The sequence below is a fragment of the Pinus tabuliformis genome, chromosome 6 (genome assembly GCF_031772625.1).
Source record: "Pinus tabuliformis cultivar Carrire ecotype Pingquan chromosome 6, CPIR1, whole genome shotgun sequence".
Taxonomy (NCBI): Eukaryota; Viridiplantae; Streptophyta; class Pinopsida; order Pinales; family Pinaceae; genus Pinus; species Pinus tabuliformis.
The window spans coordinates 273,532,840-273,555,075 of record NC_142292.1 but is presented as its reverse complement, the minus strand read 5'-3'; the positions used below and the strand labels follow the sequence as shown (position 1 = coordinate 273,555,075).

At 38.2% G+C, this 22,236-nt stretch overlaps 1 protein-coding gene across 2 annotated transcripts in view; it reads left to right on the top strand.

The window, feature by feature from the left end:
- LOC149258420 (upstream activation factor subunit UAF30-like) overlaps positions 1 to 21,998 on the top strand; it is a 56,980-nt gene extending 34,982 nt beyond the window's left edge. Inside the window, exons 2-3 of one of the 2 annotated variants that reach the window (XM_089415339.1) lie at positions 21,247 to 21,376; positions 21,501 to 21,998. In XM_089415339.1, the coding sequence (XP_089271465.1) occupies positions 21,247 to 21,369 (123 nt within the window). In that variant the 3' untranslated portion in view covers positions 21,370 to 21,376; positions 21,501 to 21,998. Of the gene's footprint in view, positions 1 to 21,246 lie in introns of both variants that reach the window. The other variant, XM_089415337.1, reaches the window with a different exon arrangement.
- The last annotated feature ends 238 nt before the right edge of the window (positions 21,999 to 22,236 follow it).

Below are 22,236 nucleotides of genomic sequence, written 5' to 3'. Positions count from 1 at the left end.
CTTCCCAACACCATATACATTGCCCCTTTCCGCTCATTTGGACCCCATTCATCATTTTTCCTATCTAGGTCCACATGTATCAACTGGGTCCACATAAGTTTAACCTCACCATCCCATTGTCCACACCTTGGGTCGGGCCTGGAACGATGCTCGAAGGTTGATGCAATGAAAAAGCATAGTTTGGCCACTTTCAATAGGAAATGTACCACAAAATGCAAAAGATGGTTGGGACATATAAATTTAGCACGTGGGCAAAAACCACAACATGAACTGTACCCCTTTTCCATGGCCATCACCCTAGTTCCTATGGGCCCTAGATGAGCCCCCTCCATCGTTAAGGAACCCATGATTGTCCCAACCTCTAGTGGGCAATAAATTGCCCCACCTTAAGGGGGTGTCCATGGCTATATATTACACAACATGCTCTCATCCACTGGAGCAAGGTTACTTGGGAGGGGGAGCGAAAACAGGGAGCGGGAGCGAGAGCGACATTTTCATAAGCTTCTGGTTTGGGAGCGATATATATATATATATATATTTTATATTTTTTATATTTTGATGCATATATGTCAACAAAAGCATGTAGAATGATGAATTAGATATAAAAAGCATTAAAAACACAAATTGAACCATATAACAAGAATCATCTAGAAGTTATAATCTTCATCAACCACATCCACAAGTTAGTAACATAGTAACATACAACATATTGAATCTCATGATTCATCAATCTTAAAGTTTAAAGCTTTCAAGATTCAATATATAACATTTATCATCTTTGATCACCAAAGTTGTACTTGTAAGCTAAGTGTAACCGTTACAACAAATAATGCCCAACATGAAATGAAATGTTCTAAAATGAAATGAAATGAAACAACTTCCAACTTTCACGCAACGTCATATTCATATTTCATTACCAATGAGTTATAATTGCCAACTTCAAACTTCAAACTTAAATTGTCATATATTGTTTACAAAAATTATCATAATAAATATGAAAGGGTCAACAACTATAAAAACTACTAGAAACTAGAAAAGACAAGTAAATCTATTATCTATTGCTAATGCTTGGGCCTCTTGCCGCCACGAGAAATGTCTAATTTTTTAGTCTTGTTGGAAAATCAAGATCTTTGTCATTATGTGACCCTCTAAGCATTAATATCTAGAGGTATCTTTGTCATTACCTCTGGATCTGTATAGGGATCTTTGTCATTAATATCACCCTCTAAGCATTAACATAAGATAGAAAAAACATAGCATGTCAACTCAAGATTTTGTTTGAGTGATGGGTACATTTTTAGTAGGGTCATGATAGAGGAGTTCGACAACCAATGTCACTAACATCAAGGTACATAAAGGGATTGGTGGTCTTGATTAAATACGAGTTCCATACCCTAATACATGACAAAATCCAATGGAAACATTGCAATCCCCCCAATCCAGAAATATTGAAAAACTGATAAGTTTGCTGGATTTTGAATGAGATCTAAAATTCTACTTTCTCCATATGAAATCCAATGAGGTCGGAACCACTCTCAAACATCCCGAGTCATTTCATGGTAATGTTTAAGAATTTAACATTACCATGAATCTCATATCAATACTAGGGCCATAGGCTTGATCATTAGGCCGCCTCACTCAAAAATTATTTGTTTCTTTGAAAAAAAATTCCATTTGGAATGTCACTGCAATTTTTTTTTGCAAAAAAGACTAGGGAGCATCCCTAATTGCTTCCTAAAAACTAGGGAACGTGCTCCTGAGCAAAGCGCAAATTGGGAGTAGGTTCGTGGGGGAGGGGGGCGCTCCCCCGCAACCCTGCCCTAGAACCCCGAGCAGTTACGAAGAAAATTCAATCAAAGGCAAAAGGCATATGAAGAAGGGTGGAAAAACAAAGGCCGATGTAACTCATGTATCGCGATTTTCTCCCTCCCACATTCATATACCCAGGTGTGGGCTTCCCTTATTATTGCTACCCTTGTACCAGAACATGTGATCTAGATGATTTCCTTGATCTCCACTCTGTTCCACCACTTTATCATTTGCCACCTACCACTTGAAGGACGTACCATGAACATGTCACCCCCTTTAAAGGAAGAAAGCACCTAATAGGATCCTTGGATAACCCCCTTATTGAGCTTGGAGACACTTGTACATGCCAAAGGCCACTATGGAAGGGAATGCCGCCATGAAATGCCCCATTGCTTCCATGATTTTTAAACTCTTTTACTTGATTATGCTAATGATTCATTGTATTGGAGGGCAAGGGGACTCATTGAATCTTATGTAGGATTGCAGGTGGGTCTCCATTCGGGGCTTGGTCTCTCTATACGGGTATGTAGCCCTCTAGAGGGCCACATGGGCACTTGTAGGGTGAGCATTGAGAGCCATGTGCCTCCATCATAACAGAGATTACTTCGTGGATCCCCAACACCACCCATTGATTGCTCGCGTTCCACCTTTTATATGAGGATGATGCACCTGATTCGCTATGCCCAGTCGGCCCCACACTTGCACCATACACTTGGTAGATGTTCCAGGATCCAGAGGATGTCTCTCGCTACAAAGGGAGGGCTTACATCATCATCCTAGCCCTTACAGATGATCTACACACATTTTTGATCCACTTGGAGACCCATGAGGATGTCCTTGTGCCCCCACACCTAGTTGGGGGCACCAAGGTTCTTTCTTGGAAAACAAGGGGCCAACCCCTTGTCCACTATGTTGGGAGTCCAGTTTCACATCATTAGGCCAACCCTTTGGACTTCATTAGGCCTCCTCAAAGGCCCAACAATTCACTTTATTGATCATTCGACCCTCTTGAGAGGCTTATTATTGTATTATTGAGCTATCTTGGTGGGCTTGTCACTAAGAGATGTTGTTATTGCACATTATTTTATTATTTGGGGCTCAATTAGGCCATATTAGGAAAATCGAACTCCTTAGTGATTATATAAATAAAAGTGACATGATTCATTTTGATCATCATCACATGGGATGTATTATTGCACATTATTTTATTATTTGGGGCTCAACTAGGCCATATTAGGCAAATCAAACTCCTTAGTGATTATATAAATAAAAGTGAGATGATTCCTTCTGATCATAATCACTTGGATTGGGCTATTAACTCTTGTGAGATTTTCGCTATCCCTTTTAGAGGACAAGTTTGGATGATATAGATGAATTTTGATGTTTGGATCTCTTTCTCGTCTTGGAGCTTCATTATTGGCATAATTTGATGATTCAATATACTCTTTTGTACATGTAAGTGCTCTTTTCATGCTTATTCTTGTTATTTACTTTTGTCACATGAATGTTGCTAGGATTTTCACTATACAAGTCTGAAATTTACTGTTTTTCTATACGAATTGGTGGAAATTGTGATCTTTTATAGCGTTGCATCATGTCATGGGCCATGTATGAATGGGTGAATGTTCTTAGAGATAATTTGTGCTAAATACATCTCGATAAGTAATCAATTACTGCAAATCGAAGTATAAAGCACTTGAAGTAGCGCCTCTCATGCCCTAATGCCATGCGAAGTTGTTTGAAGGTCTCCTTGAAAGGGTGAATTGTTTCTGAACATTAAAATCTCCTTGACTCCATCTCTCCCAAAGGACAAGGCACTAATCCTCCATAGGTGGTCACTTTCAAAGCTTATTTCTCTCACCTCTCCTTCTCTCTCTAGGCCTAGCCTCCATAGGTCACCTAGGGCATCAATTATCTCATGTTTTAGCCATCAAAAGCCCGTGATCTCTCGTCATCTACTGCGCTAGGGTTTTTTCTAGAGGCTCTCCAAATTTCACAAAATTCCGACAGTGGGATCTCGAGATATTGCAAGCCCTAGCCCAAGAATCGTCTCTTGCCCTAGGTTTCCCTTGGCTAGTGACCTCATTTGGATCATTGCATTCTATTATAAGACGATTTGTCCATTGGTCCTCTTATCTTCCACAATTAGGTCAAGCCCATTTTTGAGTGATCAATTCCACCTCCTTGACCTAATTTTGGGTCCACTTGGTCTTGCAACTTTATAACTCCGACTCCACAAAGATCACACAAAGACTAAGTCTCCATAAGGGTTTCTAGGCTTAGGAATCATCTTTTCAAGATACATTACCAAATCCTAACCTTAAGAGTCCTACCCCTTCCTAGAGAGCCTATCACCTTGCTTCTTAAGCAAGAAAGCCATATAATTAAGTCTCTCTTGTGAATAGGCCTTGGGAATCACTCCTCGTCCTCTTATTAACCTATTCATATAGTGATTCCTCTTTATACCAAGTCTCCTCGCATCAGTGAAAGTCCATAAAGAGTAGGGAGCCTTAGCTAATGTGATAGTGGGCTATCGCTCCATTGTTTCCTTTGACCTAGTAGTTGCCCTTTAGGATTGTTAGATCCTTATAATATTAGTGATTCCCCATTACTATTGTCATTGTAGCCCTTATTGTTATTATTGTGCCCCTATTGTCCCCATATTGTTATTAGTGTGCCCCATAGAAACCCACTATTGTTATTGTTGTGCCCTTATGTTATTCTGTTATGTCAGCTTGATTATATTGTGACCCCTTAAACTCCTATATATAGAAGGGAGGTTTAGTCATTTGTATCATTCAAGAATTGTTCATTTGGGTAATGTAAAGGAGGTTGCTCCATCGAAGAGGCTGAATTCTAAGGCGTTGATCTATCGTTTCTATCTTTTTGTGAGCTGGTTTCATAACATTTGGTATCAGAGCTTTGGATTCTAGGGTTTCGCTGCTCCAAACAGGTCATTGTGGCATTTTCGCTATAATTTTTTATTTTTTATTTTTATTTTTGTTTTTTTTGTTTTTTTTTGTTTTCTGCGACGTTTCAGAAATTAAAAAAAAACCCATTTGAGTCGAAATCGTTTTGAACTTCGGGTCCAAATTTCAGAGCTTGTTTCGCTATATTTTTGGAGATATGATTTGAGGAAGTTAGGGTTTTTGCAGACTCCTGAATTACATTCCAAACAGGTGACTTGGGGAAAATCGTCATAACTTTTGTTCTGAGCATCAAATTGAAATTTCATAAGAAGTTTCAGAAAGAGGACGGCCTGTGGTTTTCTGTATATTAGTTTCAGGTACTAAGGTCGAACAGTGACACGTGGCACTTCGTACAAGTTTGCTCTACTGAACTAGTCTATAATCATGTCACTGTGGGAGATTTGGCATAACTCTTCCTTGGAGAATCCAATCTTGATTAGACTTGCGAGGTTAGAAAGAGGACTGAAAGGGCTACTGTAGGACACGATTTTAGATATTTGAGATCCGCAGTTACAAAGATACAACAGATTCAATATCGAGCTCTTACAAAGTGAAAAAAAGGTGTGTAGTTTTTTTTAAATTTTGCATAAGATTGGTTTGAAAAATTAGTTTGAAGGAATTCAAAGGGAATAGTGAAGAATTATTAGCATTAATTGATGCCACCTAGTAAGCAACCTGAAAGCTTTAGCATGACTTGTGAAGAAGAGGAAGAAATGCAGCCGGATATATCAAAATTACAAGACCAAGTACAACAAATTTCACTCTCACAAAAGGTAATTGAAGCGAAGATGAATGGCGTGGAAGCTAAGATGAATGGCATGGACGCTAAGATGGAAGAATTGAAGATAAATTTGAATAAGTTGCTACAAGAAATGGTTACTAATGGTGAAAGGTTAGTAAAGGAAACTCATGATGAGAACAAAAGAAATGTTAATCATGATTTCATTGACTCTAATGTTGGATTGAAGAACCACCATGTTTCAAAAATCGATATGAGAAAGTTTGATGGCAAAGATACCGGAACATGGATACTACAGATGGAGCAATTTTTCGATTTCCATAATGTGCAAAACACACAAAAGGTACGTATTGCAACTTTATATTTGGAACCAAATCAGTTTGTATGGTATCGATGGCTTTTCTGTCGTAAACAAATTGTCACTTGGGCAATTTTTATGGAAGAAATGATAACACATTATGAGGATACAAAAAAAACACCTTTTTTAGCCAATTGATAAATCTCAAACAAAAGGGTTCAATGATGGAGCACATTGAGGACTTCCAAAAATTGAACATAAGGGTAAAAGATATTCCAAAGGAGCGTAGGATGGATGTGTTCATAGGGACTTTAAAGGATAATATCCAACATGAGGTTCGCCTTTGAGAACTTGATTCATTGGAGAAGGCATTCAGGTTAGTAAGAAAAATGGAAAGCAAAATTATGCCTACTAGGAAGCCTACCACTCACAACTATAAAGATGGAAGTGTTGTTGCCCCTAGCCTTCCACAACCTGCAAGGGTGACACCACAACAATTGGAAGAAAAAAAGAGCAAAAGGGCTTTGTTACAGTTGTGATAGCAAATACACTAAAGGTCATAAGTGTGCTGAGAAGAAATTATTCTACATAGATTGTGAAGGGGAGGAAGAAAAGGAACAAGAAATGTCAAAAGAAGAGGATATGCTCCAGGAACAAACCCTAGATAAAGAAGAAATGAGTCCAACCATATCTTGTAATGCATTGGCTAGAATTACCACTCCTCAAACTATCAAGAGAGAAGGACATATCACGAATAAAAAGGTAGTGTTGATTGATTCGGGAAGTACACATAATTTTATTCATTGTAAGATAACCAAGGGATTGGATTGCTTCCTATATCCAGTACTAGAGTGTCAAGTGATGTTTGCAAGTGGAGGAACCATAAATTGCTCTCGAAAGTGCCATAATATCAAGCTATCCATGGGAGAATATGTATTGGATAGCCTAATTCTTTCCATTCCAATGGGTGGTGCTGATGTTGTACTAGGAGTCCAATGGCTACAATCCTTGGGTACAATAGCTTTTAATTTTCAAGAACTTTTCATGAAATTTTGTGCGGAAGGAAAGGAAGTTGAATTAAAGGGTATTGCAGGGAAACCGGGAAAGATAATCAGCTCTAACGGTATGACAAAGCTTCTAAAGAAGGAACAACGAGGCGTAATTGCACAATTATGTTCGCTAGAGGTTCCCACATCGAAATCATCTATTTCTCCAGATCTCCAAAAAGTCTTGGACAATCATTCCAAGGTATTTGAGACTCCCAAAGGCCTCCCACCTATTCGTGATCATGATCATGCTATTCATTTGATTCCAGGAAGTGTTCCTCCAAACATCAGGCCGTACAGATATCCCTATGCCCAAAAGAGTGAAATTGAATGTATGGTTGGATAAATGCTAGAGGTTGGTATAATTCAACCTAGTCAAAGTTCTTTCTCTGCTCCAGTAGTATTGGTGCACAAGAAGGATGGATCATGGCGCATGTGTTCGGATTATAGGGAGCTCAACAAGCTCACTATTAAAGATAAATTTCCCATTCCCGTCATTGATGGGAGCTCAACAAGCTCACTATTAAAGAGAAATTTCCCATTCCTGCCATTGATGAATTATTGGATGAATTGCATGGATCAATTTACTTCACCGAGTTGGATCTTCATTCAGGATATATCATCAAATCAGAATGAAGATTGAAGACATTCCGAAAAGAGCATTTAGAACTCATGAGGGTCATTATGAATTTTTGGTCATGCCTTTTGGCTTTACCAATGCACCTTCAACATTTCAAGGTTTGATGAATTCCATTTTGAAACCCCTCCTTAGAAAATTTGTGTTAGTATTTTTTTATGATATACTAATCTACAACAAGTCTCGGAAGGATCATGTTCAACATGTTGACAGGGTGCTCAAACTATTGGAGGAGAAACAATTATATGCAAAAAGCTTCAAATGTTTTTTTGGAGTACAAGAGGTGGAATATCTGGGTCATATTATATCTCATGAAGGTGTTAAGGTAGACCCTAGCAAAATTAAAGTCATTAGGGAATGGAAAATCCCCATATCCATAAAGCATCTGCGAGGATTTCTCGGGTTGACAACGTATTATCGCAAGTTTGTTAAGAATTATGGGAGAATAGCAGCACCTCTAACAACATTATTGAAGAAAGATGCATTTTCATGGACTCCAAAGCAATAAACACTGTCGAACATCTTAAAGAGGGAATGTGCCAAGCACCGGTCTTAGCTACATCGGACTTCACAAAAACCTTTATTGTGGAATGTGATGCTTTAGGAAATGGAATTGGTGTTGTTTTAATGCAAGATGAAAGATCCATTGCTTTCGAAAGTCGTCCAATGAAAGGAAAGTATTTACACAAATCTATTTATGAGAAGGAAATGTTGGCAATACTACATGCACTTAAGAAATGACAACCCTAACTAATGGGAAGACACTTCAAGGTAAACACAGATCATGATAGTCTTAAATATTTTTTAGAACAGAGATTATCCTCTGAAGAGCAACAAAAATGGGTCACAAAGATGTTGGGTTATGACTTTGAAATGATCTACAAAAAGGGGAAGCAAAATGTTGTGGCAGATGCACTCTCAAGAAAGGATGAGGATGTGGAAGCATTGTTGTGCGCCATTTCTATTATCCAACCAGATTGGATAAATGAAGCAAGAGATGAATGGAAGAATGACAAAGAAATGTGGGCATTCATTCAAAAGTTACAACAAGATCCCAGTACATCTGATACATTTAGCTGGAAAAATGATTCATTAGTACAAAGATCGCTTATACTTATGTAAGAATTCCCAACTCAAACAAAAGATTTCTATGGAATTGCACACTTCTCCCTTAGGAGGGCACTTAGAATTTTTAAAAACTTACCACAGGGTTAAGAAGGAATTTTTTTGGGATGGCTTTAAATCAGATCCCTACTAGTTTGAGCGGTAAAATGTACTAAATGCATTGCCACTAGAATCAAGGATCAAGCTTTGTAACAAGCATCTGCTCCAAGAAAGATTCAACTCCCTTTGATGAGTTGTGGGCTTAATGCATTCTGGAAGAATCAAGGATCAAGGATCAAATGAGCAGTCTCAAGCATTTCTAACCCGAGTCAAGACGCTGAAGAAGGGAAAGTTTGGAAAGCCCAAAGAAGAAAGACATGTCCAAGGTTCAGTGCTTTAAGTGCAATGAGTTTGGACTTTAAGAGGGACTATCCAAGCCAACAAACCAACAAGAGAAAGGAAAGAAGTGAAGCTCATGTAGCCGAGGTAGTGGGAGAACTTGAGAAGAAGTCGAAGAAGGAAGAAGTGAAAGATCTTTACTATTAAAGAAGGCACTTTGTTTGGCAGGTTCTTTATATAGGATGTTTAGTATAACATCATAAAGAGAAGCATATGATAGTAACATGTATAGAATTTACATGATTAAGTTGCTTTGTAGGGATCATCTAGATAGATGGATAGATAGACTATTCTTGCATAATGTTCATCCAATTATTATCTAACATTATGTTAGAAGTTGTCATCCTGCTTAGTTGAATCATCATGATTCAGGAAGGACCATCATTTTGGAAGGTCCTTGGGAAAAGCATCATGACAAGGTTAGTAAACATTCCATGTAATGTGGAATCAATACTGTTAAAGGGATGAAAGAATGCAATGGGTTAGGTTGCAAGTTCACTTTAGGATAGATAGCTAGATGATCTGGTGACAACATAGGAATGCATGCTGAATGTAAAACTTTGGATAAGATTCATATGTATAGAATCTTGTGAAAAGAAAGTTGTTCATAGAATATATTATATGCTTAAGTATATGGATAAAGATTAAGACTTTCTCTAGAATATGTAAAATAATGATTGACATCCAGTGTAGTCTTTGGAAGATAAGTTCGAACTTGGTAATCAAGTTCAATCCTTGGGTACTATGATGCATGAAGGAAGTTTTCAAGTGGAGATGGTTGATGAGGATGTTGATGGTACGAGAAGGTTACCATGATGAGGTAAGTTTGATTTTAATTGTTAGTTATCTTGTTAACATGTTATTTTTGCTACTTGGAAGAATGTTGCAGGAATACATGATGACAGTTGAGGCAAACTCAAATGTATGCATAGGAAATGTATGAAGAATGTTGAGGAAAGCTCAATATATGGTACCTGGCAACTATGAATTCAAGATGTGCCATCTTGGGATTGAAAGGTAACTGTGTGAGAAGATAACCTTAAGGTCAAAGAAGACCACTTTTATGAGGAAGCTGTGATCAACTTGAGGTTTGAAAAGGCTCAATGCAATGGCTTCATGTCGAAGATTAAAGTGATGAACAAGAAAAATGCCTTGGATCTTGTCACAAGAACGAAGAGTGGAGATGGCTTCATGATACCTTGAAAGGAAGCAAGCTCAATGCAAGAAATACAGAAGAAAGAGGGAGCCATGTAGCTATGGAGATCAAGTAGCTGGAAACTTTTCTAGATCTGAGAGGTAGCAAAGGAGTCTGCTTGAATAGGAGCAAGGATCTATTCTCTAATAACATGGGAGAATAGGGATGTCCTCTCCTATTGAGGAGTGATGTTGACATCACATGTGCATTCTCTTCTTTAGGTGATGAAGAGAGAATGGCGGAGGATTGGATAAGCATATGTGGTTTCCTTGAGGATATAGCATCTAAGAAAGGAAAGGTACCGACACTCTTTGAGAATGGGATAGGCATTCAAGGGAAGAGTGGTTGAAGAGGACCGATATTCTTTGAGGACTCAGGTTCGGATATCCAAGATAATAATAGTCCTAAAAGGACATACCTTGTGGACATTCGGATGGGGTATGTGCCTTGTAGAGGTAGTGCAGTATCACGCATAAAGCCTCCCAACATAATGCTCTTGAATCAGTGTTTTAAAAACCGTTTTTAAAAACCGGTTACCGGTCAAACCGGTCGGTTAGCAAGGCTGCCGGTCGGAACCGGCCAAAAAACCCAGTTGGACAGGGCATTTCGCCATTTTTTAGCCCTAACCGGTGAAAATCGGCCGGTTTAGGACGGAACTGGCCGGTTTGTATCAAACCGGCCGGTTCCGTCCTAAACCGGCCGGTTTTAGGCACACCCACCGTAAAGTTAAAAAATCATATTTCTGATTGTGTTTTAGGGGTTTTGGGGGGAACTAAGGGTGTTTGTATCAAACCGGCCGGTTCCGTCCTAAACCGGCCGGTTTTAGGCACACCCACCGTAAAGTTAAAAAATCATATTTCTGACTGTGTTTTAGGGGTTTTGGGGGGGAACTAAGGGTGTTTCAACCCTAACAATGTTGGCAATTAATGATAATGTTAAATTCTTAAAGTAAAAGTGACATTTCCTTTAATTTTCATTTTCATCCTTTTACTTAAATTTTTAACATTACCATGAAATGACTCAGGATGTTTGAGAGTGGTTTCGACCTCATTGGATTTCATATGGAGAAACTATAATTTTAGATTTCACTCAAAATTCAGCAGACTTAATGGTTTTCAGGATTTCATGGTTTGGGGGTAAACAATAAATGCAATCAGAGCTCCAAATGATGAGCAAAACTCCTGATCTAGATCCCATTGTGTTGGATGATATTGATCCAACATCAGAATGGGTGGAGGAGACTGAAGAACCTGTGTTTGAGGCTGATTTTGATATCGACATGGCTTTAGCGGGGGATGAAGCAGATTATGTGGTGGCATCAGAACCAGGATCAGTAGCGGCATCAAGGAAAGGCAAAGAACCAATGGAAGGCACTAGTCATGCAGGTCGACAAACTCATGCTTCCATTAGGTCCACTTCTATTGTCATTGGTGGCATTGATACTGAGGTTGCAGATCAGGTTGAGGCATCCTCAGACTCTAAACCAGATGATGTCTATGTAGCTCTTGATGATGATCCTGTGTCTAGTAGTGGTGATGAACTTGATGATTGATCATGTGTACACTGTAGACTTGTAGTAGGCCAATGGCCTCATAGCTTGCAACATTGTTTTTGGACTTTATAGGCCATTTAGAGCCTCATTTCTTATGTATTTTGCTATTTTGTCGATGATATGTATTGCACTCGGTGCCATTTTGATATATTCATCTTTACATGGTATATAAATGAGCAAACTTTGCATTTTTTGTCTCTATTGGCTTGGAATCATGGTTTTACATCATAAAAATAGTTTTGTTTCATTAAAAATTAATTATTTAATGTATTTTTTTAAAACCAGTTTGTTTAGACCAAACCAGTGCCGGTTAGATCGGTTCCGGTCGGTAAACCGGTCATTAGGTGGACCGGTTCGGTCACCGGTTCCGGTTTTAAAAACATTGTCTTGAATGAAGTAGAGCTTGTCTAGTTCGGCCTCAGAGACAATGCTGGTCATGATGATGATTCTTACATTATGGCTTATCAATTCGACTCTTCTTATGAGAACTCTTCAATTTGAGAATGATGTTGTATTGTTTGTACAATTATGAGTACCTCCCTAGTTAAGAGGGAGTGTTGAAAATGTAAGTAGTTTCGATCTTCATAATTGTTGTACTTATTGCAATATGTATCCTATGTGACAAACAAGAGAAGAAAAGAAAAAGTTATTATTATTAAAGCATGGGTTTCATGCTCTTTATTGATGGTGTTCTAGGTAAAAGCATGTTCTTCATGCTTCTAGGATTTGTTAGGTCTTAGGATTTATTGTCAGGAGTCAAAGGAGTCAACATCATGTTTATAAGACCTTTTCGGGAAAATTGTAATTGTTAAAAAAAGAATTATTTCGAGTATAGAAAGTCTGGGAAAACTCCAAAAGTAACAGTCGGCCCTAACAATTACAAGTCGGCCTAAAGGAGGGAATTCAACCCCTTGAGAAGGCTATATAAAGGAGTAGTTCGACTGCATTTGGCACTTACTCATCCACAAAGAATACCCTACCGTGACCTTGTTGACCTTGGGAAGAGATGTCTTGCTTTAGGAAGGTCTCAGGAAGAGGCAAAATTAGGGTTTCATTAGAAGATGCAAGGCCAAAATTGCAAGGTTGAAGTTGCAGTTTGAAGCTGGTTGATGCGGAATAAGGAAAAGACTTGTTGGAGGGTTGACTTAGTACTTGGACAAAGACTTGGTCTAGGGTTTGGGTTTTTGTGTCTCATTTTGAAGTAGATTCTATAAGATGAGAAGAGTTTACCAGGTTTTCCCCCTTGGAGGGGTTTTGCCCTGGCTGAGAGCCTAATTTCTGTGTCTTCCATTGTTGTTTCATTCTTGATATTTGTTTGATGAAAAGATCTAACTAAAGAACACAAGAAGAATAACTAAGTTCACAAGCAAGTATTAAGGTAACAGGAAAATAAGATTTAAATAGTTGCCACTTTGCATTTTCCAACATGAAGCAACAAGAAGATCAAGAAGTTCAAGATTGATGGTGGTGGTGAATATATTTAGCAATGCTTTCTAATCATTTCTCAAATTTTAGGGTATCTCTTGGAAAAGCATTGTTCATTATATTGAAAATGTAACTAGTTTCGGTCTTCATAATTGTTGTTGTACTCATTTCAATATGTATCCTATGTAAAAAACAAAAGAAGAAAAGAAAATGTTATTATTTTAAAGCATGGGTTTCATGCTCATTTTTGATGGTCTTCTAGGTAAAAGCATGTTCTTCGTGCTTCTAGGGTTTGTCGGGTCTTAGGATTTATTGTCATGAGTCAAAGGAGTCAACATCATGTTTATAAGATCCTTTAAGGCAAAATGCAATTGGAAAAAGAATTATTTTCGAGTCTAGAAAGTCCTGGAAACTCCAAAAGTACAAGTCGACCTAAAGGAGGGAATTCGATGCCTTAGAAAGGCTATATAAAGGAGCAATTCGACCTCATTTGGTACTCACTCACCAAGAAGTTTGATCTGAAGTAAAAAGTTCGATCTATAGTTGGGAAACATGGAGACAAGAAGAGCGAAGGTCTAAAAGAAGAAGCAGACTTGTTTTTGGGCTCTCTCTCTCTCTCGTACATGCAAAAGTCTAGGGTTTCTGTAGCTACAAAGGAGGCCAAAATCGCAGATCCGAGTTACAGTAGGGCGAAGTGCAGTCTCTTGTTGTTGGAAGGAAGAATACTCTGTCTTGACCTCATTGACCTTGGGAGGAGCTGTCTTGCTCGAGGAAGGTCTCAAGAGGATGTTGGATTAGGGTTTCCACAATTGCTGCATGGCTGAAGTTGTAGGTTGAAGAAGTAGTATTGAAGCTGGGAGGTCGAAGTTGCAGTTTGAAGCTGGTTGGTGCTAGATCAAGGAAGAATTCAAAGGAAGGGCTGGCTTGGTAGTTGGAGAAGGACTTGGTCTAGGATTAGGTTTTTTTGGTCTAATTGGAAGCAGATACTATAAGAAGAGGAGTTTTCCCGGGTTTTCTCCTTGAAGGGGTTTTGCTCTAGTTGAGAGCCTAATTTCTGTGTACTCTGTTATTGATGTTTATGTTCTTGATATTTGTTTGATGAAAATATCTAAATAAAGAACACAAGAAGACTAACTAAGTTCACAAGCAAATATTAAGTTAAAGGAAAATTGATTTAATAAGTTGCCACTTTGAATTTTCCAACATGGTATCAGAGCTAAGGTGAACAAGAAGGCAATTGGAAGGATCATCTTGTGGACACAAAGAAGGGTTTGCTTGTCAAGGGGAATCATTTGTGGAAGAAAAGAAGTAGAAGACCTATTGATCTGGAAGGAGGGTTTCTACATTGAAGAAGATCAAGACTACATCAAGCTCTCATCAAAGGAAGGCTTGAGAGGAAGACTACAAGAAAGGTTGTCTCTTGAGAGAAGGAGATCTATTTAAAGGCTCATTGAAAGGCATCTTTGAAGGAAGCATCAAAAGGATCTTGGTATCATTCATCACTCTTGAAAGTTGTTGTTGGAGGAATCCTAGGAAACATCTTTCAAGGACATTATTGAAGTTTCTTCAAAGATCTTGAGGGCATCAAGAAAGGTTGAAGACATCATCAAGGAAGAGGAGAATCTTGGTTATCAAGCAAGTATCTCATTATTACTCTGTTTGAATCTACAGGTCATATGGGTTCTTTATGCAAGGAGAGCAACAAACTTGTTGGAGCATCAAATTACCTAGCATGGAAGAAAAGGATTGACCTGTCACTTATAGAGCATGAGGTAATGGAATACTAGGGAAATCACGGAACCTAAGAAGGACAAGACTCAAGAACTAGCAAAATACAAGGAAGGGGAAGTAAAGGCACAAAGGATCATAGTTGAGTCCATTAAAGATCCTCTTGTTCCATTTGTTGCAAACTTGAAAACTTCCAAGGTTATGTATGACAAGCTAGTGAACTTGTACTTTGTAAGTACATTTGGACAAAATATGTCTTTGCGGAATAAACTATACAAGATGAATAAATCAAAGGATGAGGACATGACATCCTTTCTAATGAAGATCTCTCAATTAAGAGATCACTTGTAGGGACTTGGAGAGACAATTTCTGATTCAAAAATGACCATCTGTGTATTAAATGCATTGCCACTAGAATGGAGCAACTTTGCAACAAGCATCTACTCTAAGAAAGATTCAACTCCTTTTGATGAGTTGTGGGCTCAATGTATTTTGGAAAAGTCAAGGATTAAAGTAAAAGATGACATTGGACAAGATGAATAATCTCAAGCCTTTCTAGCTCGAGTCAAGAAGCTGAAGAAGGGAAAGTTCGAGAAGTTTCAATGCTTAAGTGCAATGAATATGGACACTATAAAAGGGACTATCCAAGCCAACAGAACAACAAGAGAAAGGAAAGATGTGAGGCTCACATAGATGAGGAAATAGGAGAACTTGAGAAGAAACAGAAGAAGGAAGATGTGAAAGATCTTTACTATTGAAGAAGGCACACTGCCTGTTAGGTTCTTTATGAGGATTAATCTTTCCTTTAGAATAATATGCATTGTTGTTTACTTGATTTTATATAGCATCATAGAGACAAGCATGTGGTAGTAGCATATGTAGAGTCTACTTGGTTAAGTTGTTTTGTAGAAATCATCTAGTCTTTAAGAGTATCTAAATAGACCATTTTGCATATTGTTCATCCAAGCATTACCTAACATTAAAGTTGCTTTGTAGAAGTCATCTAGTCTTTAAGAGTAGATAGATAGACCATTTTGCATATTGTTCATCCAGGCATTATCTAACATTATGTTAGAGGCAATCATCTTTCTTAGATGGATCATCATGATCTTGGAAGGACCATCATTTTGAAGGTTCTTGGAAGAAGCATTATGACAAGGATAGTATACATTCTATGTAATGTGGAAACAATATTGATAAAGGGATGAAGGAATGCAATGGGTCAAGATGCAGGCTCATTATGAGACATATAGCTAGATGATGGAATAAGAGGCATAAGGATATACGTTGGAAATGAATATTGGTTAAGATTCATGTGTGTAGAATCTTGTAACATGCTTAGTATGATTGTATGATGTTTAAAAAGAATAATTTGACTTACTTAAGGATGTATGAAAGATTAAGACTTTCTTTAGAATATGTAAAATTAACATCCAGTATAATCTTCAAAGAAAAAGTTGTAACTTGGTAATCAAGTTCGATCCTTGGCCATTCTGATGTGTGAAGGAAGATTCAAGTGGAGATGGACCATAAGGATGTTGATGTTCAGACGAGGTCATCGTGAGGAGGTAACTCTATTTTTAATTATTGTTGGTTATTTGGTTAACATATTATTTTGCTACTTGGAAGGATGTTGCAGGAATACATGATGACAATTGATGCAAGTTAACTATATGGATGGAAATGTATGAAGAATGTTGAGGAGAGCTCAATATATGATACTTGACCACTGTGAAGTCAAGATATGCCCATCTTGGGATTGAAGAGGTAGTAGTGTGAGAAGATAACCTGAAGGTCAAAGGAGATCACTTTCATGAGAAAGCTATGATCAACGTGAAGTTTGGAAAATGCTCAATGCAATGCCTTTATGATGTCGAAGATGAAAGTGATGAAAAAGACAAATGACTTGGATCTTGTCTCAAGATTGAAGAGAGAAGATGGCTCCATGATACCTCGAAAGGAAGTAGGCTCGATACGATGAGATGCAAAGAAAAGTTGGAGCCAAGAAGCTATGAAGAACTGGTAGCTGATACTCTTATGAAGACAAGCTATAAGGGTTGTGGTGTCGACTTCCCAAATAGAAAGGAAGTCTAGAATGTCCTCTAGATTTGAGAGGGAGTAAAGGAGTCTCCTTAAATAGGAGCAAGGATCTATTCCCTAGGTAAGAGGGAATAGGGAGTGATGTTAGACATAACATGTGCATTCTCGTCTTCAGGTAATGAAGAGAGAATGGTGGATGATTGGATAAGCATATGTGGTTTTCTTGAGGATATAAAATCTAAGAAAGGAAAGGCACTAACACTCTTTAAGGATTGGACATGTATCTAAGAGAAGAGTGGTCCAAGAGGACTGATATTCTTTGAGGACTCAGGATTGGAGATCCAAGATAAGATTAGTCCTAAAAGGATATACCTTGTGAACATCTAGATGGGGTATTTACCTTGTAGAGGTAGTGCGGTATCACACGTAAAGCCTCCTAGCATAATGCTCTCAAATGAAGTAGAGCTTGTCAAGTTAGGCCTCGGTGACAGTGCCGATTATAATGATGATGCTTACAGTTGGCTTATCAATCCGACCCTTTTTATGAGAACTCTTTAGTTTGAGAATGATGTTGTACTGGTTGTACAATTATGAATACCTCCCTAGTTAAGAGAGAGTGTTGAAAATGTAACTAGTTTTGGTCTTCATAATTGTTGTTGTACTCATTTCAATATGTATCCTATGTAACAAACAAAAGAAGAAAATAAAAAGTTATTATTTTAAATCATGGGTGTCATGTTCATTTTTTATGGTTTTCTAGGTAAAAAGTTAAAAACATGTTCTTTGTGCTTCTAGGGTTTGTTAGGTCTTAGGGTTTATTGTCATGAGTCAAAGGAGTCAACATCATGTTTATAAGACCCTTTCGGGCAAAATGTAATTGGAAAAATAATTATTTTTGAGTCTAGAAAGTCTTAGAAACTCCAAAAGTACAAGTCGGCTTAAAAGAGGGAATTCAACCCCTTGGAAAGGCTATATAAAGCAGTTTGACCTCATTTGGTACTCACTCACCAAGAAGTTCGATCTCAAGGAAAAAGTTCGATCTATAGCTGGGAAGCAAGAAGACAAGAAGAACGAAGGTCTAGAAGAAGTATAATTGTTTTTGGCTATCTCTCTCTCACACGTGTGGGACGAAGTGCAGTCTCTTGTTGCTGGAAGGAAGAATACTCTGTCTTGACCTCATTGACCTTCGAAGGAGCTGTCTTGCTCTAGGAAGGTCTCAAGAGGACGCTGGATGAGGATTTCTGCAACTGCTATAGAGCTGAAGTTGCAGGTCAAAGAAATAATATTGAAGCTGAGAGGTTGAAGTTGCAGTTTGAAGTTGGTTAGTGCTAGATCAAGGAAGGGCTGACTTGGTACTTGGAAGGACTTGGTCTAGGATTGGGTCTTTGTTGTCTCATTGGAAGCAGATTCGATAAGAAGAGAGGAGTTTTTCCAGGTTTTCACTTTGGAGGGGTTTTTCCCTGACTGAGCCTAATTTCTTTGTCCTCTGTTATTGCTGTTTCTGTTCATGATATTTGTTTGATGAAAATATCTAAATAAAGAACACAATAAGTCTAACTAAGTTCACAAGCAAATATTAAGGTAAAGGAAAATTGATTTAATAAGCTGCCACTTTGAATTTTCCAATACATTACACTCCACATCAAAATGGAGTAGCAGAACAGAAGAATAGGGCAATCATGGAGATGGCTCATTTCATGCTTCATTTCAAGAAGATTAGCTTTGATTCTTGGGAGTGGTAGCACAACCCATAACATCAATAGAGCACCTACTTTTGCTGTCACAGGGATTTCTACTTGTGATAAATATCATGGCAACAAACCTTCTATCTTGCATTTTAGAATATTTGGAGCTAGTGCATGGGCCTATGCTCATAATGAAAAGGGAAATAAATCTGTCTTTGGACTTCTGGTGCACTTTGGATGCAATGGAACTTGTTAGAGATACGTCCTCTTTAATCCCACCACTCAAAGGGCGGTTGGATATAGAGGATATTTTTGACGAGTTTCCTTGTCATGGTCTACTTGTAGTATTTCTCCCTTTAATTCTTTCAGCCAATTCTTTAGATGGATCTCGGCATACTTCCATGGATCATGCTCTGTCATCACCATGTAGGTCCTCTTTTAGATGATTCCTACCGTATTTTAATGGACCCCCTGCTTTTTCAAATTATGTGTTGGTCCTGGCTCTACCTTTACGAGTACTCTCTCATGCATTCCTATAGTGTTTGGAAAATTCCTATCACTAATGATGGCCCTGTTGATGGCTGATCTAATCTTTTTGTTGCAGATGTATCTTCACTTCTTCAGGGTATTCTCATCAGTGGCTCATCTAGTGCTCATGTTGTAGAGGATCAATGGCTTATCTAGTCTTCATGTTGTTGATGACTTCTCACCTATTTAGGATGCCCTTGTCAGTTCAAATCCATTATTCACTGCTTTCAGGCCGAATTTGATGCAATTGAGTTACTTGTTCGTCCATTTGAGAACTATCAAGAGGAAGTTCCTCTAGTACGAGCCATTACTCAATTGTATTTGTGGAACTACAACATTTCCCACGTAAATCTATCTGGAGCTCAGTCTCTGTTGTTGATGATCTTGAAGGCTTTAATAAGGAGAAATGTGGAGTTCAAAGTGGTGATCTGGCCCATTGTTCAATGTGAAGAGGTGAAGTAAATTTAGTTAATTTTGTATTAAATTACTTCCCTTTGTGGTCCGTTGTTCATCTCAAGGCGGGCGGGTATTGAAATTATTGGTGTAATCTATACATGTGGCCACAATCCATTCATATGTATCATTATATACTTGTAATTATGGCTAATGCGATATTTTATTTCATTTATTATATACTAGGTTTGTGGTTAAGGCCGACCTAGTCGAACTTTATTTATGTATTTATTTTTTCTTTTGTATCAGGAGAATCATTAGGCCTGCTGCCTGTTATCAATGTGGCTTGGTGTTGAATTGGAGGCACTGCCCCTATACTCTTGAGCCTAGTTCAACTGCCCACAAGCCATGCTAGGCAGGTTAACTGAGTTTCGAACTTGGGCAGGGCCCAATATTGGTTGGCAAACACTTTTCGGTGTGGGACTTCAACTGGTCGGCCTAGCTCAATGGGCTAGTCAAATTTGATTTGTAGGCTCAATAATCCATTTGGGGTGGGTGCCCTTGTTATATATGAGCCTATAACCCCTCTTGGGAGTATGCTTCTCTAGAGCTGTGTATAAATACATAGCTTCAGTTCGCATTTTTATCATCTCATCTTGTGATTTTCTTCATCAATAATACAATGTGTGTGATAAGCCTAACGGCAATTTTATTTGGCATTTCTCTCTTGTGCACACTTGTGCATTTCTCTTTTCAGCGCACTCGTGTTTGGGTTTACACACACTCTCAAGTTCACTAGAGGTAACATAGCTTCAGTTCGCATTTTTATCATCTCATCTTGTGATTCTCTTGATCAATAATACAAAGTGTGATAAGCCTAAGGGCATTTCTGTTTGGCATTTCTCTCTTGGGCGCACTTGTGCATTTCTCTTTTCAGCGCACTTGTGTTGGGTTTACACACTCTCTCAAATTCACTATTTCAGAAATTGGGTGACATCTGATTTAATTGATTCTCGTGTTGACCCTTTTAAATCTCAACATGCAAGATCACTCTGGAACCGCTGATGCTTATATCCAATTGAAAATCTCTGGACAGTGGATGTCATTATTGCTACCTTGATATTGTTTTTAAATTTTGAGAGTATCAGGGGGCAAATCTGAAATTGCCTGTATTTGGCTGCCAAGGATCAGATAGTGCCGCTGCCAAGAAAAATTCCCCTGGCCTGATATGATAGCCAGAAAACCATATCGAGCAAAGCTAACTAGGATTCAAACTGAGGTGGGCAGCATTATCACTGTGAGTCCCAACCACTCTCGCCACTCTTGACAGGCACCACCTGGATATCTTATCAAGTCAGAGCTCCTCAGGTATTATCAGAAAATTCAATGGCTGACACATCTGCAAGCACATAATTCTACACATTGAACACCTTTTCTTTACTCACCAAAGTCTAACTGGAGAACTCTTGATTAACTTGACGCGGAAGTAAATTCAGGCTAGTTTCTGTGTACACTGTAAAGTATTGTCCAGTTCTATAGTTGATCATATAATATGTTGTGAGAATGTAGGCAGGATCGTGGTTTAACTTTATATTATGATAAATCGTTTTAAGACGATGTATTCACTGCTATAGATTAAGTTCGGAGTTGTCCATATTTCATAACTATGACTGAAGTTATATCTGGTGAATATTTACAGGATCCCGCGAACAAAAAGGAGATTGTCTGCGATGAAAATCTCAAGAGCATCTTTGCAGGAAGGGAACGTGTTGGCTTTCTTGAGATTTCTGGGCTAATGGGGGCCCATTTTCTTAAAAAATGAGTGAATGGTTGTTAACGAAGATAGCAAATATATCAATCTGCATTACTTCAACAGTTTTTGATAATATTCTGTGACGTTTCTTTTGATTGGTTCAATTTGACAGAGTCATGCCTTGTTCTGTTTATTTGCAGTTATTTTGAATGTCGCTAGAATAATTTTGAAGTCCACAATTATCTTGGCGGGATTCTTTTTGGCGGTCTAGTTGTTATGTGGGAATGGACAGCTTACAGACTGTCTATTTACATTCAGCTTTTGCCTTCAAAATGATTAGATATGGAGACATTAGTATGTGTAATTCCAGGATGGAGGATATTGTATTTGACTCCAGTTCTTCATGTATATGCAATTTCAGATGCCTGTTCCCCATGCTATCACAAATCTTGTTGCGATTAATTAGAGCACTGTATAGTCCTCGACATGTCAGAACTTCATGTTCGGTTTACACCTTTGCATGAGTTCATTTACCGTGTATTTTGACTGGTGCTCTACGCAGAAAATGTTGCAGGAACTGAACTTATGTTCCGTTTCTGATAGAATATGAACTTTAGCACCAACCTTTTATTCCTTGAATTTTTGTATTTTGGTGTAAACAACCACAAAGCAACGTAATCTATATTGTTACATGGTCACTCTTTTGAAAATGTGTTGTATTTCACGAGGATTTAATTTAAAATCAAAGTGCTCATAGTCATACAGAGAAAGCCTTGGGAGATCACTATTCACGGCCTATATCACCTTCTTGCCACCTTGTTGGAGCCTATATTCTCTAGTTGACTTGTTAGGAGTTTACAGAAAACAACATTTATCACATTCTAGCGTGTACCTATCTGTAAGACTAGACATTTTGACTGTTCATGCATAACATAC